Source organism: Dasypus novemcinctus, chromosome 13 (genome assembly GCF_030445035.2).
Source record: "Dasypus novemcinctus isolate mDasNov1 chromosome 13, mDasNov1.1.hap2, whole genome shotgun sequence".
NCBI classification, from domain to species: Eukaryota; Metazoa; Chordata; class Mammalia; order Cingulata; family Dasypodidae; genus Dasypus; species Dasypus novemcinctus.
Genome location: NC_080685.1, coordinates 89,604,801 through 89,632,218, shown reverse-complemented (window position 1 = coordinate 89,632,218; position 27,418 = coordinate 89,604,801). Strand labels below are relative to the sequence as shown.

General features: G+C 49.3%; 1 protein-coding gene and 1 long non-coding RNA gene across 45 annotated transcripts in view; one reads left to right on the top strand and one right to left on the bottom strand.

Moving 5' to 3' along the window:
• Window positions 1–27,418, top strand: part of PLEKHA6 (pleckstrin homology domain containing A6) — a 144,031-nt gene that overhangs the window by 79,396 nt on the left and 37,217 nt on the right. For 40 of the 43 annotated variants that reach the window (XM_058275015.2, XM_058275013.2, XM_058275012.2 and 37 more), the window contains 4 exons: window positions 18,401–18,481; window positions 19,160–19,274; window positions 24,876–24,980; window positions 25,660–25,732. In XM_058275015.2, coding sequence (XP_058130998.1) covers window positions 18,401–18,481; window positions 19,160–19,274; window positions 24,876–24,980; window positions 25,660–25,732 — 374 coding nt within the window. Of the gene's footprint in view, window positions 1–15,827; window positions 15,918–18,400; window positions 18,482–19,159; window positions 19,275–24,875; window positions 24,981–25,659; window positions 25,733–27,418 lie in introns of those variants that run through there. The other 3 variants (XM_071207675.1, XM_071207670.1, XM_071207672.1) reach the window with 1 other exon arrangement.
• On the bottom strand, window positions 10,754–26,528 carry LOC131273078 (uncharacterized). Of its 2 annotated transcripts, none has more exons than XR_011645537.1 (5): window positions 26,435–26,528; window positions 25,637–26,186; window positions 24,949–25,106; window positions 15,808–16,026; window positions 10,754–11,164 (listed from the first exon to the last, which is right to left on the bottom strand). It is a non-coding gene; the product is annotated as an uncharacterized lncRNA (long non-coding RNA). The 2 variants fall into 2 exon arrangements; XR_009180208.2 differs by lacking the exon at window positions 10,754–11,164 and adding an exon at window positions 12,584–13,407.

Below are 27,418 nucleotides of genomic sequence, written 5' to 3'. Positions count from 1 at the left end.
ACTTGAGGGTAGCCTGGCCTCCTTGGTGTAAGGGGTGGGTTATCTTAGCCAAGACCCTTAACTCTGAGCTTCACTCCTACCTCCTAGGACTCTGGAAGAATCAAATGAGATGATGGTGAAAGTGCTTTGGAAATCATGGTTTTCTTTGATATTTTCCCTTCTGTCTTTACTTTCGTAAATACCATCTTCAGCTCTGTCACATTATGTGATCCAAGTCCATGTGAGAGGTCCGGGCTCTTCAGCACCATGTCCACCTGCCTTTAACCAGCATTTCTGTCAGGCCAAGGCTAGTCACTGGGAAAGGCTAGAATCCCTGCCTCGCCGCCCCAGCGCCACACAAACAAACGTTTCATCGTGGAATAAATTGTAGTGGGTGGGGTCCAGGTGGTTTTTGTTGTTGTTGTTTTAATCTCAGCTGAAGGCCTTTCTTTTCCTCTTTATAGCTTTATTGAGATATAATCGATATACAACATCCTGCATGTATCTTAAGGGTAAAAATGGATACATTTTGTGAAACGAACCCATCTATCAGTCTCCTACGTTTCTTCGTGTCTCTTTGTAATCCCTTCTCTTACCCCATCCCCAGGCAACCACTGATCTGCTTTCTGTCACTAGAGATTAGTTTCTGTTTTCTAGAATTTTATTTAAATGAAATCATACAGTATGATGATACAGTTGTCTTTTGGGGGGTGGGTCTGGCTTCTTTTGTGCAGCATAATTATGTTGAGATTCATCCATATTGTTGCATATACCAATAGTTCATTTCTTTTTATTGCGGAGTAATATTCCATTGTATGGATTATTATACATTGTATTTGCCTGTTGAATGGATACTTGGGTTGTTTGCAGTTTGGGACTATTATAAATAAGGTTGCTGTGAACATTTGTATACAAGTCTTTGTGTGGACATAGGCCTTCATTTCTTTTGGGTAAATACCTAGGAGTAGAGTTAATGGGTTGTATGATATGCACATGATTAACCTTTTAAGAAATGTCCAAACTGTTTTCCAAAGATGTACCATTTTACATCCTCACCCACAGCAGTGTATGATAGTTCCTCCACATTCTTGCCAACACTTGGTGTGATTAGTTAATTTTAGCTATTCTAGTGAGTGTGTAGTGACATCTTATTCCGGTTTCAGTTTGCATTTCTCTAATGATGCTAAGCATCTTTTCATGTGCTTTATTTGATATCCATATATCTTCTTTGGTGAAGTATTTGTTCAAACCTTTTGCCCATTTTTATTATGTCTTAACACAGTTGTAAGAGTTCTGAATATGTTCTAGATAAAAGTTCTGTCAGTTATATATCTTACAAATATTTTCTCTTAGTTTATAGTTTACCTTTACATTTTCGTAAGTGTCTTTTGAAGAGCAATTTTTTTATTTTGATGAATGTCAGTTTATTTTTCTTTTTAGTCAATACATTTTATATCAAAGAAATCTTTGCCAATGAAAATCACTGAACTTTCTCCTTTTTTCTTCCAGAAATTTTATAGTTTTAGCTTTTACTTTTAACTCTGTGATCCATTTTGAATTAATTTTTAAAATGTAAGGTCAAGGTTCTTTTTTTTTTTTTTTTGTATGTGGATGTCCAGTTTTTCCAGCACCATGTATTGCAAAAGTATTGTTTTCACTCTGAATTGCCTTTGCACATTTGTAAAAAATAAATTGACATATATGTGTGAGTTTATTCCCAGACTCTATTCTGTTCTGTTTGTGTATAAGTGTATCTTTGTGCCAATACCACATTGTCTTGATTACTGTAATTTTATAAGTCTTGAAGTCAGGTAGTGTAAGTCCTCCAACTTTATTCTTCCTTTTCATAGTACTTTTGGTTATTCTAGATTCCTTGTACTTGCATATGAATTTTAGAATCATTTTTCAATTTTTACAAGAAATTTACTGGGATTTTGATTGGGATTGTGTTAAATATATAGAAAAAATATGCAGGGAATTGAAATATTAGTAATATTGAGTCTTCTTATCCATAAGCACGCCTTTCATTTAGGTTTTACTTAATTGCTCTGAGCAATGTTTTGTAGTTTTCTTCATATAGTTCTTGTACATCATTTGTCAAGTTTATCCCTGGGTATTTCATAATTTTTACACTCGAAAATGGCATTTTAAAATTTCAATTTCTGATTGTTTATTGCTAGTGTATAGAAATAATATTAATTTTTCTATATTGACTTTGTATCCTGAGGCTTTTAAAAAAAAATTAACTTGTTTAACAGAGCTGGAAACTGGAAATACAAAGGAGCAGGGCTGTTTGCGTGATATGATAAGCATGTAAAATGGCATGTAAAAACGTCAGTGTCATTCTGTTTTGAGTCAGTAGGTCCTTTCAGAGCAGCCCTGCAGCCATGGTCTGTGGCTGTAAAGCAGGGATCCATGAACTTGAGTTGAAATTCAAAAAAACATTATTCTTGCAGGAACGGGTTGGTGCAGGTGTGATATATTTATTAAATAATACACGGTAGAGTGTGGTCTTAGTATGGGGTCCGTGGTTTTCACTTGACTGGCGAAGGGGTCCGTGGAACAAAAATGATTAAGAACCCCTGCTGGAAAAGGTTGTGAGGAGGGGTGTTAGGGTGAATTCTGGCCCTCTGCAGGTGGAGTTGCTGCCCTAGACCTCTGGGGATTGCTTGAGGGTGAAGGGAGCAGGGGGAATGCAGTTCAGCCCCTTTAAGAGGCCAGGGCCAGCCAGCCCTCAGGCGGCTGGGAAAGCAGCCCAGCAGATAAGATAAGGCCCAGCCTGGTTTAAGCCTGATTCTGGGCTGCAGTTGCTGGACTACTAATAGGCAAACAGGAACTAGGGGTAATAAAGAGGAGGTGCCAGCTACTAGACCCAGACTGGCAAGAGGTAGAGCAGCCAGATCACTCACTTGGGGCCTGAGGGGAGGAGGGGTTATGAATTGTGGCTATGTAGAGAAAGGACACCGGTATTCTGTTGAATGTCCTACCATTTTTATGAGCATGGCTAAAAGCCCTACTAGACTGTAATTCCTTGATGGCAATGGCCCCATTTTTATATGCATGGCACTCTGCTTTGTATATAGTAAATGTCCAATAAATACATACCTATTGAGCTCTTTATGCGCTAGTGAGATGCTCTGATACTGGGTTTGGAGACTACATGATTCTTTACAAAACTAGAAAAATCCTGGCAACGACTTTGAAAAGCCTGGAGCTGCTCATTTGCACATAGATCTGCATAGGTTTGCACGTGTCCTACATGTAGATACTTCTATGCTGGATTTAGATTTCCCCAGTCAGTCGCCTGTTTTTAAAGGGATGAAGAGGGGATTTGTCTTGACTCATTCCTACCCACTTTTTATCTGGGTCCACCAAAGTTGCAAAAATGATTTCTGTGACTTTGAAATTTAAGTAATACCTGTGGTTATGTAGTTTACACAGATAAAAGCAATTCTTTGCCTGTTGATTTGTTTCCCCTCTTAGTTTCTATTACACTGTTCCACTCTCCAAGCTCCTGAGTAAAGCAGGGAAATTGTAAGGCAAAGAAACCCTCTAGCCAAACAGCCCAGTAGCTCAAATTGCTCAGAAGCGCTCAAAGGTTATGGCACTGTACCTGGACAGAGAAGTTTGAGGCTCTTATATGGATGGGAAGACTGCCTTCCTTCCCGCTGCCTCCCGTCCCAGGGCTGGGGATGCTATGACTACCTTTGTCTGCTCGCCCTCCTCCAGGAATAAATAAAAATACCATCCCCTCCCCCAGATCCCGGCTCCTCTATTGGCCCGCCCAGCAAATATTTCATAATGTGGGCTCATCCAATTGGGCATCGTGCCAGAGCCAAGTGCCTCAGGTTGCGACTGCGCTCCAATCAGGCGGGGCGACCTGGGTGGGACGAGAGGGCTCTCTCTCTCCACATGGCTCGCGGTGGCATTACTCAGGTAGATGGCACCAAGGCGAGGGTGGCCACTTGTTCAGGGCTGGGCAAAGGGGGCGGACTGTCCATCAGCCAGTTTGAGGCAACCCAGCGCTGAAGGGGTTACGGCCACTGAGCATGTGTGGCTGTTAATGATTGCTACCCACCAGGGACCTGGTGAGTATTAAAGGAAAACCTTTCTCCTATTCTTGAGTGCGAGAGGAGTCAGGGCTAGAGGAAGCAGAGGGGGCGGCAGAGACAAGCCGGTGGTGAGTGACTGGTTTATCTGTCTGGTGTAGGTTTGTCTGGGTGGCTCTGGAGCAGGTTAAGGAAACAGTCGATTTACCCATTCCATCAGCTGTAGTGGGCTTTTGTTAGAACCACATAAAAATTCTCAGCTTTGGGGCCAGATTTTGGTATCATTCCTACTTTTTAGAAGGAGACCTTCAGAATTGTTTTAGTCCAAGGCAGTGAACTACTTAGCACAGCCACCCACCGCTACAGACCATTGTCTGTCCTGACGGGAGAAGTGGTTGTGTCTGGCCACCCTGCACACAAAGCTGGAGCGGCTGCTTCTCCCTCGCTCTGAGCCATTGTCTCCAGAGAGGGGCTCCGCAGCCTAGGGCAGAAGGGCCAACGGGGCTCCCTTGTGGGCTGATTTACTGGGACCGGGCCCAGAAGGTGGAGGGGAGGCAGGGATGGCTGAGTCAGGTGTGGAGAGGAGGGGTGGGACAGAAGAGGGGGGAGGTGGGGTGCAGGGAGTTGGAGGGAGAACTCTTAACTCATTAAGGCAAACTTGTCCTTTGGGAGCAAAACCGAGCTCCGGGAAGAGAGAAAACTGACCTTTGCTGCTTCTCTTCTGTTGTTCTCTCTCTCTGAACTTCCCCCTCAGGTCCCTTAGTCCCTCACCCTCCAAAAAATATGTGCTCTTTGCACTGGGAACCTTCTCATGATGTGATGGTGTGTCAAGCTTGTGCTGGGAGCGTGGACAAGAGTCTCTTGGCTTTGTTGGTGCAGCTAGATTGACTTTGCTCAGCTGTGATCCGTGTGTGTGTGTGTGCATGCACGCGCGCTCACACACGCCCATGTGATAAAAAATGAGAGACTGATTTGTCTCCTGAAGAGAAGTGTTGACTTTCCCCTCCTCTTAGCTAGGAGCCCTTTTGTTCCCCTGCCTCTTTCTTGGGAGAAAAACATCCTGATGACATAATAGTGGTGATGTTAGGGCGGGACCTAGGCAGGGCCCTGGCCCTGGAGGGGCATGTGGGCAGGAACAGGGTGCTCCCTGTGCCAGGCTGGGAGGCAGATCTGAGAGATAAGGCGAAGCCCCCTGTCACTCTCCACTGTGGGGCTTGCTCTGGCGGCTCTGCTGATGACAAACAGAAACCAGGCACCTGAGGGGAGGGGCCAGCACTAGGCCCACAGGGCCCGGGAGAAGCGCCAAGCTCCTGGGCATTTGAAGGCAAGAAAGAGCGGGAAATAGAATATGGGAGGAGACCAGGGGACTTGCCAAGTTCTGCCTTGTACTAAGAGTTAGCCTCAAATGTGGCTAGCCATCGTCCATCCTCCCACTCCCAGAAGAGGTACAGAGGGATTGTTATTGACAGGCAGAGCCGGCTTCCTGGGCGTGTGACCTGTGCCATCCAACAGGGCCCTGCAGGCTCCGAAGGGTCCCACATTGAGTTTAAATGCTTTTCTGTTGCCATCCTGAAATTCTTAATTTTTGAACAAGAGTTCCTGCGTTTTCATTGTGCACTGGGCCCTGAAAATAATGCAGCCAGTTCTATTCCCAAGGCCAGCCAGAAGTTGCTGCAACAGGACTGTTGTTCATATACGCCAATAAGTATAGGCAGACTCACCTGGTAGCTCAAGTGTCACTGACCAAGGCTGGCTTCTGTCCTGGCCAGGACCAGCATGGAATCCTTTGCCTTTCCTTCCCTCTGCTCCCCTCCCAAGGCACCCTGTTCCTACTTGTCCAGCTTTCTTGCCCGGTCTTCCTCCGAGACAACTGCATGGCAGGGGAGGCAGGGGGAGGGGGCTGCGGTGGCCCTTATCGGTTTGCCTTCCTTCCTCTCCAGGCCCTCTCTTTCCCACATCTGGACTGTAGCCAGCTGGCCACTCCAGGCTGGGGGCTAGGCCTGGGATCACCTCTTCCATTCCTCTAAGTCTTCTTCTCTCCCCTCTCTAAGCCTGGGTTTTCAATGGAAACTCTGATGCCTGCTTCCTGTGCTGTTTTTTTAAGGAATAGATTGTTTTCCTGTGCTGACCACAGGCTCCTGGCCTAGATAAGTGCAGGGGTGAGGGATGGGGAGGTGCAGGGGCAAGGAGAATCATGACCCACCGTCCTTGTGACAGCTCCTCCATCTCTGCTCCTCTCCATGCCAGCCTCCCTCCTCTGGAGCCAAGAGCCCTGCCGAAGACCTCTCTTCTTCCCTCCAGCATGTGCCAGAAGTTGGCCAATCCAAGAAGGAAAAGGAGGGCAGGAGAGAGGAATGGGTGCCCAGCTCTCTTCTGCCCCCTTCCTTGAGCTGCTCTGTAACCTTTTCCCAATGGCCTGCCCCAGTAGGGCTGTAATAACTGTTTTCAAACCCTGGAGGAGAGTCTTAATGCATAGGATTTTAAACAATGGATTACTGGATTAATTTTCTTTGGATTTTGAAATGTTTCATTTGATTTTTAATTTTTACCTTTTTATTTTGGGCAGCAGATTTCCCTTCCTTTTTATGGGTTAGCTTGTATTCCCTGAGGACACTGAGCACCTATGAGCTGGTGGAAGGATAAACGGGTTTGGAATGAAATGTTTCATAGAATGCAAAAATATTAGAACTGGAAGGCAATTTAGAGATCATCTTAGCCCAGTGCTGTCGAATGGAACATTCTGCAGGAATGGAATATTTGTTCTAATATGATAGCCTCTAGTCACTGCAGCTGTTGAGCCTCAGTGAAATGTGGTTAGTATGACTGGGGAACTGGCATTTTAATTTCTTTAACTAAAATGTAGTACATCGATATTCTTAGCAGCATTATTTACAATAGCCAAAAGGTAGAAAAACCCAAGTTTTCATCAATAGATGAATGGATAAGCAAATTGAGTATGTACAGACATGGAATATTTTTCAGTCATTAAAAGGAATGGAGTTCCTTTTGAAATCATGTCACGTGAAATAAGCCAGACACAGAAGGACAGGTATCAATCATATGATTCCACTTTTATGAACTATCTGGAATAAGCACATTTAGAGACAGAAAATAGATTACAGGTTACCAAGGCCTGGGGGAAAGGAGAATGAAAAGTTTTTGCTTAATAGGTAGAGTTTTTGTTTGGGGCCATGAAAAAGTTTCGGTAATGGATGGTAGTGGTGATGACACAATAATGTGAATGTAATTAGTATCACTGAAGCGTAAACTTATAAATGTCAAAATGGGAAATTTTGTACTTTATATATAGGTTAGTGCAATTAAAAAAAAAAATTAACAGCCACATGTGGTTAGTAGTTACCAAATTGGATAACACAAGTTTGGTGCTACTTCCTTATTTTATGAGTGATTATGACATCAGACACTGAGCAACTGCTCTGTGCAAAGCATTCTCCTAGATGTTTCATATGTATGATCTTATTTAATCCTCCTGGCAATCCCAGTATTACTAAATTACAGATGGTGAAGGGATTAAGGTGCTGGCCAGCTGCAGAGAACTCCCGACTCTGAGGCCCCTGCTCTCCCGCTTCTCCCTCAGGATGATCCACACAAGGTCCATTCTTGACCTTCCTGGGACAGCTGTCTTCAAATGTTCTCCAGGTCCTTTCCCTGCCCAGCTGTTGTCCCTCTATGGGAAGGACTTTCCTCAGATCCCAGAGGGGGAGTTCAGCCACGACCCTCCCAGGTCCCAGTCATTTTCTGGCTGGCTCCACCAGGCTCCACTCGTGGTCCTTGTCCCGGGCTCACTTTGGCTCTTGCTGACAGCTATCTAGGGAGATTCCCCTGCCCTCGGAGTTTGCTGCCATCTCCCCAAGTACATGAGAAACTCCAGCCTCCTCGCTCCTGACAGAGGTGCTCAAAACCTCCCACAGTTCATCTGTGCTCCAGCTTCCCCCGCTGCTTCCTAAGAGGGAAGACCAGCTGAGCCCTCCCCCGGGTCAGGCAGGGGCAGGCTCCGTCTCAGGACCCACCGGTATCCAGGCACCCTGGCTTACCCCTTCGGTGGGTTTGCTCTCTCAGCGGGGGAGCAGCAACACTAAAGCTAGAGCTTTGCTGCCATCCCCCCCTGCCCTCACCACCCAGGCCCCTGCAACTTGCGGAGGTAGGAGGCTCTTTCCTCCAGGGCAGCAGCCCCAGCTCCTGCTTGGATTGATTTATTGCTCTTCTCTTCCCCAGACAAAGCCTCTGCTTTGAAGACTCACATCAGAGTCGGGCTGGACGGCAGGGAGGGGGGAGTGAGAGGCGGCAGGGGAGCAGATGGAACTGTCCATCGGATCCCCTGGTGAGAGGGATTTCAGGCTGAGCCCTTGCCTCTTTTCATATGGCTCAATCCAGCAACCCAAACTAGAAGGGCACCTGCCTGTCCCCCGCGGCGCAGCTCCCCCGCTGGCCTGCCTCTGCAAGCACACCAGCAAACTGGGCAGGGCACAGAGCGGGAGCAGCCCAGGCCGTGGGCAGTTTGCGTGGGACTGCCCCTCCACACCTCCGCACTTACCAGCTGCTCCAGGACTAACTTGGGTGCCCTGAGCCCACATCACACACAGCCCCCGACCTGTTGCCCACAGCGTTCTCAGTGAGAGGGTTTGTGGCTTCCGTTGCTGTGTTCTTGGAGACGACCTCGTGCGGTGGAGGCACCCCTGAGTCATGAAGCTCTATCCCTCTTCTTTCCGTGAGTGCAGGCGGAGCCGCGGCTGGGGAAAGCAGAGCCGCGGGCTTGCTCAGCTGGACCTCAGCTTCCCTGCCAGTGAAATGGGTCTTGCTTTCCTCCCAATGCTGGCGGCTCTCACTGTATCCCCCTTCGTTCCATACGCCTTCAGAGTACATCATCAACCTTTCTTTCTCTGCTGTCCGGTCTGGTGGAAAATTTGTGTTGTCAACCGATCGAGACATTACTTATTACCACTATTTTATTATTAAACTGAGGAAACGAAGGCACAGATCAGCTCGACCCTCTCAAATCGCTGGATTAGCAACCAAGAAGACATTTGCAGCTTTTGAGAATGGGGAAGGAGCTGCATCAGCCAGCTCCATTACTCTCCAAACACTTCCTTTGTAAAATTCCTTCTCGTGGGTGGGGTGGGGTCACTACTCTCTGTAGTTCACCAAAACCGAATCTGCCGAGTGAGGAATGAGAGAGATTGTTTTAATGATCTGCCATGGTCCCAGGAGCTGACAGCTGGGCTGCTTCAGCTCTGAAGGGTGGGGTTTGGGATACAACTCGAAGCTGCAGGGAGAAGGGGTAATTAATTATTGCCCTGCCCGGTACCCTTGGGATCCTTTCCTTCACACTGACCACCAGGAGAAGGCCACTTGGAGGCCGAGGGGAGGGGGGTTCTTTTTTTCCTCCGCTTCTATCTGACTTAGCTGGCAACCACTCGAGAGGGTCAGGGTTGAGAGAGAAAATCTGGAGCTAGAGCTTTAGGCAGCTCCTTTCCCTCCTTTCATTTCCTCTTCTCCTTAGCAGGGAACAAAACAAAAGCACCCAGTACCGGGAACGTGAGGAGCTCCAGGGAGCTGGGTTGCCCCAGTTCTCCATGTCGGATCAGGGCAAAAGGGAAAAGTGCTTCTCATCTTGCCCAAAATAGCTTCTGGGTCATAGAATCACAGTTCTTAGCACTTGGAATGGGACTTCAGCGTTCCAACAGTACAGGTATGGCTATGCCCAGGAATAATATTCAATCACTTATCAACCCCAGAGGACACCGTGGGGCCCAGTGGCTGGATCATGGAGAGGTGGGGGGGGGGTCCTGGGGACGGGCCAGGGAGCTGGGGGAGGGCACAGACAGAGGCTTGGTGGAGCCGCTCTTGACCACCTACGTAGAATGTCAGTGTTTTAATGACTGGCCTGGTTAGGCTGAAGGTCCATAATGATCTTATTTTCATTTTTCAGAAGACAAGTAGAATTCCACAAAGTAAAATCATCACTTTAAAGATATGATAATACAAGCTAGAGTAGAAGGTGAGCATGGATTCCACACAAAGTTTCACTAGTGGGAGAAGTCTCTCTCACACACACACACACACACTTAGACGTGAGCCCATTGCCCTGACTGAAGAGCCCTCAGCCCCTCCTACCCTTACCTGCTGTTCTAGGCTTTCCTCTCATGGGAGTAAGAGGAAGGCTGGGCCCGGCCAGGAGCTGGAGGTGGCGCAGTGAGAGCCTGGGGCAGGACCGCTGCCTGGAGCACAGGGGAGGAACGCTGCACGGGGCCCCTGGTTCGTGATTTCCACCCTTGGCCCCGAGCCTGCGCTTCTGCTTTCTGTCCTAGGCAGGGGCTGAGCTCAGGGTGAAACTCCCCCAGCATTCCCTAACTGGCCGTGAGGGTGAGGAAAGTGTGATTGACACTCTGCGGTGGGAGTGAGAGGGGAGGGGAGGCAGGGTAAAGCAGGCAGGGGAGCAGCCTCGTCTCCTAGACACTCAGCCCAGAAGCTCAGCATTTTGGGGTGTTCCCAGCTTGCTTGGGGGTGGGCACCCTCTTCTTGCCATTCTGGAAATAACTGTGACATAGGAAGAAGAGTGGGGCAACGGCAGAAAAGAAGGGGGCAGAGAGGAGAGAAGGGAACTGGGTTCAAGACGGGGCGAGAGCCGCTTGCCAGTGGAGCAGCGGGGCCTGGGAACTCTTCCCAGGGGCCTGCACGAGTGGAGTTGTGCTCTGTAGGCAGACGTGGAAAGAGGCAGTGTCGTTCGGGGGGCTCCTTCCGGGAGCCGACTCTCCACCTGCAAATACCTGAAGGTGCTGCAGGGCCTGACCCAGTTCGGTCTCTGTGTGTGGCAGCAATAGGCAGGAAAACAGCAGGACTGGAGGGGAGAAGTTGGCTGGGGGAGTAGTGTTTTATCCTAGAGATGACCTGGGGGGAGTTTCAGGAATCAGACACGCCAGGATTGTGGGAAATGTAAACCGAGTTGGTTTTTAATTGGGAAGAATGCAGGAGCAGATAAGGCCCCTTGAACAGAATGATGTGATCCAGAGGGGGAAACGGGAGAGCGGGAGCCAAGCCTCTCCCCACCTTTGCCTCCGCTGTCAGCAGGCGAAATCCTCCCAGAGTGCAGCGGGTCTCGGCTGGGAGCTTGCTGGCTGGGAGAGAGAAGGAAGTGGAAGGGGTGGGCCACAGGCATACCCCCTTCCCGCTCACCTCACAGCCCCCCCTCCACCAAAGGAGCTGTCGTGCCAGACGGCAAGGCCTTCTCAGGCGGGGAGACCGAGCCCAGGCTCATTCCCTGTCAGCAGATTTCTCAGGAGCCGTGGAAACGAAGCCGCGTGATATTGGGCACACAACCAAGGGGGACCCGGAGGGTGGAAGGAGTTGGGTGTATTTCTGTAGTTGTTCTGTGTTAACCACGGCGGGAGCCCTGGGCACCCAGCCTGGGTGCGTGTGTAGGTGTGTGTATGTGTTTGTGCCCACACGTGCCTGCAAAGGGTCCTAAAGACGCCGGTTGATGGTGCTGCTTTTGATGGGGTATTTCTCAAATGGAGGCTGATTCTCAAAGATGGGGTGGGGGCTGCCTGAGGACACAGCTCTTACCTCCACAGAGAGGCTGTTGCCAGGACTTAAGGGCCTGAGGGTGTCTCTTAAACTGCAGGAGGGCCCTAACTAGATGGACAAACAAGTGCCTAGAAAGTGGAGAGGATCTGCCCTTTTCCTCCATAATTTTTTGGTTTTGGCACATCTGGAACACCTGCCCATTGCACCCCCCTTTACCCCCCATGCACAGGCTGCTCAAGCCTGGAGCTGTGTGCTTTTTGGTTTTGTTTTCAGTTTTCTAGCTCCTGCACCTGGCATGTTTGTTGATTTGTTTTTAAGCAAAATGATCATCATCATTATCTCTCTTTTTAAAAAAAGATATTTACTTATTTTTAACCCCCACCCCCAAGATGGCTCCCTCATCTGTCTGCTTGTCTTTTCTGGGAGGCACCGGGCACTGAACCCAGGACCTCCCACATGGGAGTTGGTGCCCAACTGCCTGACCCACATCAGCTCCCCACTGTGTGCATCATCTGCTGGCTGTGTTGTCTGCTTGTTGCAGGGTCTGCTCTTCTTCTTTAGGCGGTACTGGGAACTGAACCTGGGACCTCCCATGTGGGAGGCAGGTGCCCAATTGCTTGAGCCACATCCACTCCCACCATTATCACTCTCTTTTTTTAAAGATTTACTTTTTAAATTTATTACCCCCACCGCCTTGTTGTTTGTGTCCTGTGTTTGCTCTGTGTCCATTCGCTGTGTGCTCTTTGTGTCTGCCTGTCTTCTCTTTAGGAGGTGCCGGAAACCGAACCTGGGACCTCCCACATGGGAGAGAGGCATTCAATCACTTGAGCCACTCAGCTCCCTACTTTGTTGTGTTTCTCATTGTCTTTCCTCTTTCTGTCTCCTTGTTGCATCATCTTGTTGCATCAGCTCACCACACCTGCCCATCAGGCCATCTTGCTGTCTTGCTCATCTTCTCCAGGAGGCATTGGGAACCAAACCCAGAACCTCCCATGTGGTAGGCAGGAGCTCAATCATCTGAGCCACATTCGCTTCCCACCATTATCTCTTATGCATAGTACATTTCACATTTTGAAAGTTTATGGCTATTATTTCATAAATTTAGAACATACCTCATTTGCATATAAGAAAACCAATGGCCAAAGAAGAGTCACACTGTTAATTCATGTTGGAGCTTGGTCTGGAAACCTAATCCTGCCTAGTTCTCTTTCTGGGACAGTCCTGCCACTCAGGGCCACCCTCGCAGGTACAGTGGGTGAGGTGATCCCCTGCTGGGCAATGGGTGGTTTAGGGCTGCTTCTGCCTCCACTGCAAAATCTCTACTGCTCAGGATCTACTTCTCTCGGATGGTGTCTTAGAGGTCCATTTGGATATGCATTCATGAGCATTTGTCCTTGAGAAATGGAAGCCTCTTTTTTTTTAAAGATTTATTTATTTATTTACTTATTTATCTCCTCCCCCGCCCCCCGCCGGGTTGTCTGGTCTCTGTGTCTATTTGCTGCATCTTGTTTCTTTGTCCGCTTCTGTTGTCGTCAGCGGCACAGGAATCTGTTTCTTTTTTGTTGCGTCATCTTGTGTCAACTCTCCGTGTGTGCAGCACCATTTCTAGGCAGGCTGCACTTTCTTTCGCGCTGGGCGGCTCTCCTTACAGGGCGCACTCCTTGCGTGTGGGGCTCCCCTACGCGGCATGGCACTCCTTGCGCGCATCAGCACTGCGCATGGGCCAGCTCCACACAGGTCAAGGTTGCCCGGGGTTTGAACCGCGGATCTTCCCATGTGGTAGATGGATGCCCTAACCACTGGGCCAAGTCCTTTTCCCGAAGATTCTTGAAGTCTTAGAAGTAAGGGAGGAGGAGAGAGAAAACTGATTACCTATCCTTGTTTCCCTTTTCAATGTTTTGCACCTGGTAAGTTCTTCCTGGTGTCTAATCTAAAATGAAAAACCTGTCATTCTGTGCAGTGTAGTGGCAAAGAAAAGAGCTCCAGTTAGAGACTTAACCCCGAGGATTTGGAGCTCTCAACAAGCAGGGGAAACCCTTGAGGCTTCATTCCTACTCCCTCGTGCTGTCTGCAGTGGGTATGGAAGAAGTAATTTAACTTGCAACTTAAGCAAAGGCTGTGGGAGGCCCCTGAGCTCAGCTTGAAGAGAAAGAGGATATTTTTTCCTTTTAGAGGAAGAAAACTCATTTTCCCAATGCACCCCCATCCCCTCCTTCTCTTGTGCAAATGAGCTTAATTTTCTTTCCCTCCTAATGAAGATGGATCAAAGCCAAGCTATATATTCAGGGGGGAGCCAGGCAATGAAGCTGAATGAGGAGTGAGGGGGCAGAAACAGAATTTCTCTCCTGGAGAGGAAGTAATTAATTTAAGAGAGAGCAGAGAGGGGAGCCCTTGGTAATAGAATATGAAACTCCAAGTACAGGTGGCTAAGAATCAATGCATGGAAAGTTTTGTTGTTGTTGCTGTTCATTCATTCAGTCACTCATTCAACAAATGTTTATTGAGTACCTACTGTGTGCCAGCAGGAACCTCCATAGTAGGGCTCAAGTAACTGTGGATTAGGGAAAGGGTGAGGATGGGATCTGGAAACTGAGGTATCTTATCGCCAGGATAAATAATTTGCAAAATGTACTACTAAACAGCTAAATATGTTGACCTTTTGGATTTAGGAATAGCTGCATTTATATCAGAAGCTGTTGACCCCAGTTATATCTGATCAGCGTGTCTCATCACAGATTAAATCATGATGTTGTCCATTTGCTTTTCCATTCACTGATTGCATTGCTCCCTGACCAAGTTCCATCTTCAATCCAAAAAATTAAATTAGCCCCTCCCTTTCAGTGTCTGTGTGACATCACAGAATTGCCATAACAACAGACTATGATGTCAGCAGAATGCCTGTGTGCTCTAAAAAGAATCACGTTGGTCAGAAAGTATTCTATCTTCTGTCTTCCAAAGGCAAAATGGAATAATATTGAAAGCCAGAGGGACTGAAATTTGATATCAGAAAGAACATCTTGGCACTATAAGGTAATAGTGGGTCTGGAGCCTCCTTTGCTAGAACCTTTTGCAGACAACCAAAGTACTTAATGAAGATGGATTGGAAAGCAGGCTTGCCTGGGGTGGGAGGATGGAAGAGATGACCTTTGGAAGGACCTTCCAGTCCAAGGATCCTAAGACCTGGAGGAAAGGGGAAATCCACCCATCTCCAGTCTCTAGAATTCTGGGGAAGGAACGACGATGCAAACTTCCTTCTCCCGAGCAGATCTCTCAGCCACCAGCTGGAATTTATCAATTGCATCTGGGAGGATTTACAGATATAAACACTCGATGACCCCCTCTCAGCCCCATTTGCTGCCCTCTTCCTCACAAGCTTTGGAAAGGAGCTGCCTTTCAATTTTGCCTGAGTAAGGAAGCCCAGGTCCTTGCCACCAGCTCTGGCTCCACAACATCCACGCCCGCCTGCTCAGTTTGCCGTGGGGGGACCCTGCACCTCATTAGCTGGACCACCACCACGCAGAGGGCGAGCAACCCTCTACTGTGTCTAAAGGGAACATGTTGGGATGGTTACAGAGGAGCTTCATTCATTATGCTCCTGTCCCCACAGAGGAAGGCCGGGGAGGCTGAGAAAAAGAGAAAGGAGACTTAATCTCAGCTTCCCAGCAGCGGCAGCAGCGGCAGCAGTGGCAGCAACGGCAAAGGACTTCGGAGCTTCGTTTAACCCTTGTGCCCACGGGATCTGAAGGGGTTCTGAGAAGCAAGCCGGTTTTCTGCTCGAGGGCCAGTGTTCTGGGCTGGGAGGCAGGGAGGACTGTCTTCCCTGCAGGTCGGGCTGGCAGGAGCTTCTGCTGTGCAGATGGGCAGGCAGCCCCAGTCTCCTCCTCCCGTCCCGCTCCCCTGTGTCCTCAGCTCGGTGAGGCTGGGCTCCCTGGAAGTTGTACACCCGCTCCGTGGGTGCCTGCCCGGCTCTCCATTTCAGCGCTTTCTCCTTGGGGACCTGAACTGGGAGGATATCATCCCCTCCTCGATCATTCTGCTCTGACCGACGGCAATCCCGCTGACTGCTAGGACGCTGCAGACCCACAAGGGCACCAGGGCACCCCCTGCCAACACCCAGTGAGAGCCCCCTCCCATTTCTAGTACGGGAGCCAGGAGGAGGGGGTCCAGCAGAGCCCCTGCTGCTGCTCACCCCGGTTCTCTGCCACAGCACTACGAGTGGGACTGGAGGACTTACTTCTCAGAGGGATGGTAGGAGCAGGGTGGCCGGTGGGTCCTCTGAGGCTGCCGCACTGGGGACAGAGCTGCCAAAAAGATGTTGAAGTTTCGGGCCGATCGACGGGTCAGGTAGGGATTTCTTCCATGTACCGTGAGCCAAGTCATCAGAGCAGGCTGAGTTGGCAGCGCATCCTGTTTGGATCCCGGGTTTTGGAGTGAGGGGTCTGCTGGAGGTGACCTGGAGAAGGAGCAGTAGTTAGGTCAATGGCTGCTGCATTGCAGTGCTTGTGAAGGGGAAGCTGTTTTGAAATTGGTAGCGCCAGGGTGGAGAGAGGACGTCATTTTTAGTGGTTGCTGGGTAGGACAGTCTGGGGCATGGATGGAGAGATCTGCCTTACCCTGAAAGTCTTGTGACTGTTGATAGCCGAGTGTGCATGTGCTTCCCGGGTGTTCGTGTGCTTCTCTGGATGTGCTTGTGCGTCCTTGAGTGTGTGTGTGCTTCCCAGGTAGTGCGTGTGCTTCCCTGGGTGTGCATGTGCTTCTCAGGTGTATGTGTGCTTCCCTAGGTGTGCGTGTGCTTCTCAGGTGTGCGTGTGCTTCTCAGGTGTGTATGTGCTTCTCAGGTGTGCATGTACTTTCCTGGGAGTGCGTGTGCTTCCTGAGTGTGCATGTGCTTGCCGGCTGTGTGTGTGCTTCCCTGGGTGTGCATGTGCTTCCCAGCTGTACGTGTGCTTCCCTGGGTGTGCCTGTGCTTCCCAGCTGTGCGTGTGCTTCCCGAGTGTGCATGTGCTTCCCAGCTGTGCGTGTGCTTCCTGAGTGTGTGTGTGCTTCCCGGGTGTGTGTGTGCCTGCTCCGGTGCCAGCAGGAAGGTTCCCAAAGCAGCAGTACCTACCACTCAGAGCATGGAGAGCAGCAAGGGGTCTGGAGGGTCGGTGGGGAGTGGGTACTCTGTGCCACTGGGGAGCTTCGTGCCAGAAGGACCGTAGCTGTCACACACTGTCTACCCCTAGATGGGGCGGAGCTGGGGCAAGGGCCATGGGAGACAACTGGGCCACCCTTCCTCATAGAGCCCCCTTGCTGTTGAGGAGAGCATCCCTGTTGGGCAGGGGAGAGCAGGTTATCAGTGTGCTAGAGGTCGAGCCCAGTCCTGGTGGACACTGGCCAGGTTTAGGGTCTGGCTGGCAGGGCGTGGCTTTACAACCCAGATTTCCACATAGGCTGCTGCCTCCACCTGCCGGACTTCTATCTCCCACGTAGTAGGATGCAGATCTAAGTTGTGCCTGGTCTGGAAACCGAAAAAAACCTGCTTTGCTATTATCATCAGCTTCAGCAGACATCTTGAGGTCTGGCATGGGTCTCCTGAAGGTTATTTGACTTCTTTCATGCTGCTGATGGGACCCAGCTAAGACCTCTCTCCTCTGGCCCCCACTGGCCAGCAGCTTGGCAAGCAGGGCCCTAGCCCTTTGCCACGGGTGCACTCGAGCAGCCCGGGCTAGGAGGAGTGAGGCCTGGGAGCAGCCTCAGCAGGCTCCGTCCTGGTGCCTGCTTCCTCGGGGAGATGGGAGCTTCCCTGCACTTGCTCAGGATCCCTCAAGGGGGATGGGTGAGGAGGACCTTAACGCTAACCTAGCCCCCCGGAGGTCGGATGCCAGCCAGGTGGGCCCTGCTGGAAGAACCCATCTCAGATGCCTGCCGTTTGTGGCTTAGACCCACTGCACCAGCCCTCCTCCAAGCTCCATCCTCCCCCGCCTCCCCTGTGAGCCCACCAGGGAGCTAGCCCGACAGCCAGCCAGCCAGAAAAGCCCCAGCAGGGCTTCCCAAAGGAGCCTCCATGATACCGCTCTCCATCTGCCTCTGCACACACACAGAGCTTGGTTAAGGCTCCCCCCTGCTTCCTGGCAGGCTGTCCTCACGACAACCCACCCCACCGCCTGGCCACAGCATCCCTTAATTAGATGTGACTGTTGAGCTAGCACTAACCTCCATGCCTGACAGCTCCCAAGGTCTCAGCTACATCAAGTAGCTCTTAGACAGGTGGACCCTGGACTTAAGACGTGGGCAGGTCCCGGCCCAGGCTCAAGAAAAGAGTTTCTGGATCTCCCATTTCATTTATAAAAAGAGATTGGGGCATAAAACACAAGAGGGAGGAGTCCAAGGTCACAAGAGCGTTCTTTCAGCAAATAATGAGTGAGCACTTTTCAGGAGCAGCACGGCTGGGAGTTGTCCCTGGGAGAACCTGCCACGCGTGAAACCTTGACTGTGTTGAATGGGTTATTGGAACCTTCCTCCCCACCCAGCCACACCCAGGGAGACCACTGAAAGGGTTAAATATGGCTTATATGGGGCTTTGGGGGGTCTCTAGTAGGTAGTTAACATGACTAGGAAAGGTGACCGAGTCCCACTTGTCCTCTTCCCCACCTCCCCGCCAGACTGCAACCGCTTGTAACCAGCTCTTCATGCTGATCCCACTGGCCCCACCTGCAGGATGGAGGGACTCTCTCCTTCTGTGCTCGTGCCATCTCTGTCACTGCCCAGAGTCTGTCTAGCCTTTGGCTTATGTCTCCGCCTTCCCTGTATTTACCATGATCTGTCTCTCTTTTTTGCTTCTGCAGCCACAATGAAAGACGGAACACATTTCTACACCCAGTGACGGGCCAGGTCCCAGAGGAAAACAAAAAATTTGACTTGAAAATGTACGTCTGCCCCCATCTTGCGGTTTGACCTTTCCCTCAACTACCTTCACCCCACTGCCACCTTACACTGGGAAGGGGGGCGAAGGGAGAGAAAAGGAGAGCAGAAGGGATTTAGGTCCCTCCCCTCAGTTCTGAGGACCTTGTGCCTCTGAGACCTGTCTGGCTTGACCCCCTCATCCACCTTTTCCAGGATCCAGCAGAGCTCAGGCTGCCGCAGCCCATAGGTTGAGCTGAAGGAGTGGAAGGCAGGGTGGAGGCTGACATATCACGTAGGGGCCTTTGAGAAAAGCAGTGAGGGAATCTGGTATAATCAGGAGAGCTAAATGTTAATTCCTTTCTGTGTGGATGCTGGCTCACTGAATGGAGGGGGGAGAAAAAGCTAGTAGATAATTAAATGATTCTGAGTCCACTGGGTCATTGCATCTTTTAAATTAGAAAAAAAGGGAATTCTAGAGTACCAGGGTCTAGATTTTTTAAAAATAACTTTTCAAAAAGGAAAGAGAAGAATGTCTAGGATAACCAGCATATAATTTTATGATCTCTTGGTATCACCTACAGGATCTACTTTGTGCTGATGCTGGAACAGTGGGTGGCAGGGTGGGGAGAAGGGATGGGATGATCATTGTTTCCTGGCTGTGACTAGTCTCTTCCTTCTCTTTCTCATCAATTGAAAATCAGATCGGCCTTGGACATGTCCAATAAAACAGGTGGGAAACGCCCAGTTACCACCAACAGTGACATATCCAAACACAACATGGTGTCCGAGGTCCCTCCAGAGCGGCCCAGCGTCCGGGTAAGTCTCGCTCCCAAGACAAGCCGTCAGGCAGGAAATGCCTTCAGGGCATGTTTAGTGGGATCTCAGGGAATCCTAGAAGACATATTAGCCTGCCCAGCTATTTCTGCAGGGCTCCCCTGAGCAGGTGAGGTGGCCGGGAAGAATGTGGAGAATGGAAGGGGAAGAGGGCTCAGACCAGACCCTTGTAGAAAGCAAACATCTAGCCCAGGGGCTCTCAGCCTCTGCTCTCTTGACATATGAGGCTGCTTAATCCTTTGTGGTTTGGGGCTATCCTGAGCATTGCAGGATGTTTAGCAACATCCCCGGCCTCTTCCCACTAGATGCTCATAGCAACCCCACTGCAGTTGTGACGACCAGCTGTGGCTCCAGACATTGCCAAATGTCCCCTTGGGAACAAAACTGCCCCGCCCTCCTTGAGAACCACTGATCTAAAGGGATAAGCAAAAGTGTAACCCCCAGAAGACATAGTGATGGGAAGCTCAGACGAGGAGGAGGAAAACCAGCAGGCTGCTGCCCTAAGCAGAAGGAAGAGAGCCTCGAGGAGGAATAAGCAGTCCAGACAAGAGTGGAGCAAAGAGGTGGAGGAAGAGCAGGGCTGAAAGTGCACATTGGGTTTGGTGACAACGTGATAACGGCACACCTGACAAGGATGATGTCAGTGGCCTGATGAGGGCATGAGCCAAGATGGAGAGAGTTGAAGAGGGAATGGAAGGAGATGTAGAAACTATTCTTCTAAGAAACTAAACAATAACTTGTATATTCATACAATAAAGTACTCTCTAAAAATTAAAATAAATGAATTAGAACTACAGGTATTAACCTGGATAAATATTGAAAACATAATATTGAATATAAAGCAAGTTGCAGAGTATGACATACGTTATCATTTATTTAAAATGTACAGTCATGAAAAGCAATACTATAGATTTATAGATATATTTGTAGTACATGTATGAAGCTATGGGCAAGAGAACTATTTGTGGATAGTGATTGCCTCTAGGGAGGAAGAAAAGGTAATAAGGTTGGGGTGGACACTCAGGAAAGGGGCTCCCGGCTCTATTTGCCATGTTTTATTAGGGAAAAGCAATACAAAGCAGTGATCATCATATTACTCTCTACTTTACTGACATGCTTGAAATATTTCAAAAGTTTTGTCTTTACAGAAACTTAAAAGACTGTGAAGCAAAATGGGTGGGGGAGACATGAGGAGATAGGCCTGGATGGAGGGAGCTTTTGTTTATTTACTGCTCGTTTTGTTTTATTTTAAAATATGAGAGGGCTGAGGGAGGAGAAAAATCCAGTAGTTGGGTTCAGGAGAAGGGCTGGCCAATGAGTCATGCTCCTGTGGAGACAGAAGTCAGATCCAGCAGTATTTTAGCCCGACAGGGAAAGGAGCTCCTCTAATTCTGAGACGGCATTAAAAAATAGGAAAAACAGCGGTGGGTTGGAAATTAATGACATTCCTATATGCCTTCCTCAAATTTTTCAGGGAAGTAGGAGGTAGGGTTTTCTGCTGGAGGGCGGGGTGGATGGAGATGGGTCTGTGGCTTGAGGATATGTGGCATAGGTTTGGCAGACAGGAACAGTCTCCCTGTGAAAAAGCTCCCTATGAAATATTGTCTGATAATATCAATGCAGGGTCATCAAAGGCTGATGATTATGAGTCTGGGCGGCCCCAAGCCACAGGCTTGTGTCCTTCTTCTCTGGCACTGCTCATAGCCTGGCTGTGAAAGCAAGGAAAGCAGATGGGTGGATTGACCCACCAAGGTTGAGTGTTGCTAGGAAGCTGTGGCAGAAAGATAGGAGGCCAGGATATTGAGGGGTTAGCAGGAGAACGACTGAAGAGGCCAACTGTGGGGAGAGCTTTAGGCTGCAGAGAAAGGAGTTAACTCTGCTCAGGGACATCGGGGCAGCTTCAAGGAGCCGGGGAGCCTCAACTAGGCTTTAAAGGATGAATTGACATTTCTCAGTGTGCAAGGGAGGAGGAGGTTTTCCAGGCTGAGAGAGCACGGTGAGCCAAGGTATTGAGTGATGGAGAGAACTGTCAGGTGTTTGGCTTGACCAGAGGCAGGGGCTGTCAGGGAGAGAGGCAGGAAGCAGATTATCTGCCCTGGCCAGATCTTATAGCCCATCCTTGTGGGCTATGCTGAGGAACTGTCGCTACATCTAAGTGATAAGAGGAGTGATAAATTTTAAGCAAAAGAGTGACATGATTATATTGGGTTTTAGAAAGGTAACCTTAGTTCATTAAGGACAGTGAGAAGAGATGAGAACCTGTAAGACAACAGCAGTGGAAATCGAGACTTGAAAACTATTAAGGAGATAGAATTGTCAGCCCAGTAGAAATGGGTAAGGGAATGGAGCAAGCAGGGAACAGTGTGATCTGATTCAGAGTTCTGGCTTGGGTGCCTGGTGGATTATAGTACCATTCATCAAGATTAGACGTACAGAAGAACAGGTTTGGTTAGAAAGAGGATGAGTTTGGTCCCTGTGGGCAACTAGTTAGAAAATGCTTATGGAGCTAGAGAGAGGTCTTAGATATGGATTAGGGAATTTTCATCATATTCCTGGTAGTTGAAGCAATGGGTGAAATTATCTAGGCACAATGTATAATGAGAAAAATGAGAATAAAAGTTTAGTTGAGATCTACCAACCCTTAGCATAGAAAAAAGGAGATTGAGGATGGCCCAGATGAAAGTATTGAACAGAAAAGAATAGTGTCATGGAAATCACAAGAAGAGCTTCGGGAAGGAGAGAAAGATTAATATTGTCTAATCTGTTAGAGTGGCCAGTGACTAAGCATCCTTAATTCATGGCACAGTGACGGCTGTTTCAGAAAAGAGGTAGAGGAGGTGTTGGGCATAAATGGTAGGAGAGGAAGTCAGGACTCTTCGCAGAATCCTGGTACTAAGTTGGGGGCGGGGGGACCTGACAGTGGACAGTGGAGTAAGCTTGAACAGAGAATTCAGGTGTGTGGGGAGGGGTACAAGAAAGAGGGAAAGATAGAGAAGTGCTTTCAGACAGAGAGATTTGACATGTTTGCTGAGGAGAAGGAGCCAGGGGACAAAGAACAGGTGGAAGACAGATCTATGAGGAGATGATAGATGAAGCAACGTCTCAGAGGAGATGGCAGGAAAGGACAGACTTGAGAACTATTAAGTCAACCATGTATAAATGATTGGGTAAAGGAATGGAGGAAGGAGGGAACAGTGTGATCTGCTTCAGAGTTAGCCTTGAAAAGGAGGGCAATGCCCTTCTTTTGACATTGGAAGGAGAGATGCAAAGGTAGTGGTAAGGGTGGTAATTTTCTTGGTAAAAGGGTGTGAAATTGAAGAAGTGCATGCCTGATAATCTCAATTTTCTCTGCAAAGGAGAAGCCAGGTCCACCCTGGGGAGGCGGCAGGGGAGGTGGGTGTTCTTGGGAGAATGGTGACGATGGGGAGTGAGGTTGCTGCCTGGGGCTGAGCCCATTGGGGTTTGGGGACTGTGGGTCCGCAGCAGCCTCAGTCTGTACTGTAGTGTGGTTTTTCTCCAGAATGCTTATAATCTGTTTGTGGGTTTAGGAAGGATAGATAATTTGATTAAACTAGAATTAATCAGGAAATTTGAGTTTTTGAGAAGGCATAGCAGAAAGAGAATGCATGGGGTTGTTGAGAGTGTGGTTGTTATACTCCCCTATGGGGCTGAGGCTTTGTAGGAAAATAACAAAACCCAGGTGGTAGCTAATGAATCCTGAAAAATGGGAAGGGTTGAGGGGCTGAGAATTTCAATGAAGTAGTAAGAGCAGCTGGTGTATTGAATGATGGAGTGAGAAAGCCAAAAGGATGGCATGTTGTGATCAGAAAGTGGAAATACTAGAACTCAAGATGTTAGTGATGTAAGGGCTTGGGGTGCTTTCTGAAAGGTCCAAGGTCGAGCTGTAGGAGTGAGCTGCTGAAGTGGAAGTGAGGGGTTTTGGAGCTGAGGATGTCAAGGTGGTCAAACGTTAGGGCATCAGATGGGTCATCCTTAAGAACAATGAAATTTCCACAGTGATAGAAAGACTTAGGGTGAGGAGATATCTGACATCAAAGTCCTTAGACCCTGAAAGTGTGTTCTAGAAACTGATAATGATGAGAAGGGTCAACCAGTGGAAGATAAGATGGTGGTGCCTCAAAAGAGACTGTTGCCAGATATGAGAGACTGATGGTGTCTCCATTGCAAAAGCGAACAAGGAAAACCCCCGCATAGCTTTCCTGCTCTGTGATATGGTGGGTGTGAGAATGAATGGGACCCTGAGAGGGTCACAATGTAGGGGACTTATTTCAGTTGAATGGGCCCCAGAAAGCCTTGCGAAAGAGGTAGGGAGTGAGGACACCTGAGAAAGGATGGGCTGAGAGTAAAATGAGAAATCTTTTCTCCTCAAAAACTACTGTGAGAAGTGAGTAGCAGCTGGTTTATAAATGGGGTTGTGCTTGGAAAGGGTAGTCTAGAGATGGAAATGTCAATTGAAAAAAAGCTAGAGAATTATCTAGGGACTGAATAACACAGTAAACCCAGAGGTGGATAAGGATTGTGGTTAATAGTACATATACAAGAATGTCCTTCTGTGAGCTAGAATGGATGTATGTCACTATTGCAGGGTGGTGGGAATGTGGAGAAGCATGGGGAAAATACAATTAATGTAACCTATGGACTGTAGTTAGCAGTAAAACTGTAGTATTCTTGCATCAATGCCAAAGATGTACTGTGTTAATAATGGAGGGTATGGAAAAAATATGCCAAATGTACACTATGGACCATAGTTAGTGGTAATAGGCTGATGATATTATCCCATAATCTGTAACAAACATTCCACCACGGTGTGGTGTGTTGGTGAAGAGGTGTTGTATGGGAATTCAACACATGTCCATGATTGTTTTGTAAGTTAACAACTTCAGTAATAAAATTATATTTTAAAAAATGCTGTGAGACAGGTAAGACTATTATTCTGAGCCTTGTTTTAGAGATGAGAACAGAGAAAACCAAGGAATTGAGTTAGTAACAGATCCAGGATCTATACCTGGGCCCCTTAGAAGTGGCCTCTAGTAGAGAGGACACCCCAGAGGGAACAGTGTGATCCGATTCAGAGTTCTGGCTTGGGTGCCTGGTGGATTATAGTACCATTCATCAAGATTAGACGTACAGAAGAACAGGTTTGGTTAGAAAGAGGATGAGTTTGGTCCCTGTGGGCAACTAGTTAGAAAATGCTTATGGAGCTAGAGAGAGGTCTTAGATATGGATTAGGGAATTTTCATCATATTCCTGGTAGTTGAAGCAATGGGTGAAATTATCTAGGCACAATGTATAATGAGAAAAATGAGAATAAAAGTTTAGTTGAGATCTACCAACCCTTAGCATAGAAAAAAGGAGATTGAGGATGGCCCAGATGAAAGTATTGAACAGAAAAGAATAGTGTCATGGAAATCACAAGAAGAGCTTCGGGAAGGAGAGAAAGATTAATATTGTCTAATCTGTTAGAGTGGCCAGTGACTAAGCAGCAGCTGCCCCAGCAGATAGAGCAGTGGGGCGAAGGAAAGAAAGGCAGACCAGGTTCTCTCTCTCTGCCTCCCTCCCTAGGCGACCCGAGCTTCCCGCAAAGCCATTGCCTTTGGCAAGCGCTCCCACTCCATGAAGAGGAACCCCAGCGCACCTGTGGCCAAGGCGGGCTGGCTCTTCAAACAGGTGAGTCTCCTCTGCCATTCTGCCTGCATAATCACCACTATCTCAGAGCATTGTCGTTCCTTTGTGGTCATGACCGTCCATGTATTTTTTGGCATGTCCCCTCCGTTGCCTCTGTAGATGATTCTTCTAATTGTGCAACCAGAGAAGGTAAGTATCTCCTCAAGGTCACACAGAAAAAGTAGCACTAAATTTGGGGATCTAGGCAGCTCTCTGATGAGTGGCCGCAGTGATTTTGAACGGTCCTCACCTCCGTTGGAGCGACTCACTGGCTCAGTCTCAGCAGGTCCCTCATGCTGTGGAGGGGGCGTCTCCTTCAAGCCTAGGGGTCCCTTCTATGGAGACTGCAGCAGTGGGCAGGTCTCTGTCCACCAATTCTCCCCGGACTGACCTTGCCACTACCCTTGCCCACCCTTCTGTCCCCTCATTCTGGCTCGTCTCTTGCCCCTTTTATCTTTCCCAGGGGAGGTTCTGAGCCCTAGAACGACAGAACCAGAAGGGCACAGACAATAACCGAATGCCTGTATCTGAGGAGGCCTCAAGGCGGGTGCTGCCACATCGTTAGTGGCAGAACAGAAGCCAGAGCCAGGGTGTCCTTATAATTAGAGCACTCTTTCCTCCCCACCCCCCTCCCCCACGCCCGGCTCACAGTCCCTCACACATCTCTCCATGTGGCCTGCAGGCCAGCTCCGGGGTGAAGCAGTGGAACAAGCGCTGGTTCGTGCTGGTGGATCGCTGCCTCTTCTACTACAAAGGTGAGCCTGTCCAGGGGCTGGACGGGGCCGCGGGCAGCCAGGGCCTGCTGCTCTTCCTCATTCCGCCATCCTGCTGGGCTCTACCCGGATGGCATGGTTGGGGGGGGGGAGGGCAGCTCTCGCCCTGTATTCCCAGAAACAGCGGGGCGTGACAGTGGGATAAGGACAAAGCTCATCACTCAGTTCACATCCAACAAGCATTTATCGAATACCTGCTAGGTGTCAGGCTGCATTCTAGGCTCTGGTGGGGGGCACAGGGGGGTGACCGAGGCAGCCATATGGATGGTGAAGTACCTGAGGAGGTGGGGGAGAGGAGAAGGAGGAAGGAGAGGGGGATCCGCTGGCCGGAGACCTGCTGGCCGGAGCTTGCATGCCCACCTTCCTCCTGCCCCACTCGGGACAATCGGCGAGGCAGGAATTGCTGTCAGTTTTGTCACAGGTGTATCCACAGCTCCTAAAACGGGACATGGCACATAGTAGGTGCTCAGTCAATGCTGAATAAATGAATATCCCCCTGCTTCCACCCTCTTTGCTCACCTCAACCCTCACTCCCTACCACTCCCCCTCCCCCCCAAAAAGGACAAAGATCTGATAAATTTGGTGCAGCCGCCTCTAGGAAGTTATTTTTAAAATACATAAAGCCAAACTGTGTCAAGATGGGCACCGAGGGAAATGACAAGGGTGGATGACAGTCACGGTCACCTCACGCTGATGCAAGGCGAGGTAGGCACGGGGACTGCAGGGAGAGAGGGTGAAATTATTTTGAAGCAGAAGAGGATATGTCCTTCGCTTCTTGCCTCTCAACGGCAGAGCCCTGTTCTCTCCAGGGTGCTCAGGAGCAATCTGGTGAATCATTAACTTTGGCAAACAAAGGTTGTACCCAGTGGCACTCTCCTCCCCACCTCTCACCACCCCCCGGAGCTCCACTGTCCTTGTACCTGGAGTTGCTGCCACCTGAAGCCCAGAGAGAGAAATCAGGAAGAGGCTGGGGGTACAGGAAGGCCCAGGCCTGTGTAGGTGGGGGCCCCGTGGACCCCTGGGCGATAGGACTGCCCTGGAGCCAGAGAGAGAGAAGCTAGGGGGAAAGTCAGGATCTGCACAAAGCAAAGGCATTGGGACTGGAGTGAGGGTAGAGCCTCGAAAAGCTGAGAACTCACAAGAGCAAGACACACTGAAATGGAGATTAGTGGCCACCAAGAGATGCCCTCAGGATACCTCTCCAAATACTGACCTGGAACCTACCAAACAGGGGCCTCCATGATGACCAGAAGTTGACCCCCTCAGCTTTCCTGAGGGTACCCCTGGAGCCCAGCCCAAGCCCTCCAACTCCTTTGGCTGCCCCCTCTCCTGGCTGCATGGAGCTGAGGTCTGGTCAGAGAGGTTGTGCCTGAGGCCAAGTAGCTAGTGGAAGTGAGGGGTAAGAGCAGAGGGGAGATTCCTTGTGAAACCCTAACTGGAGTCCTCATCCCCGGGAATGATATGAACCCTGGGGAAGTGGGGAAAGTCTTGCCCTGGTCTCAGATTCTATGTCTTGCAGTTGCCTGCCCCCACCTGTCCCTCAAAGCAGCCCTAGACTTTCTGGTCTCCTGCTGACAGCTGGGCGCCCAACTAGCTAATCCACCAGGCGCCTTTGGAGACCCAGGATGAATTATCTAACAGCCTGATTGTTAGCCCGATCCCTGGGAA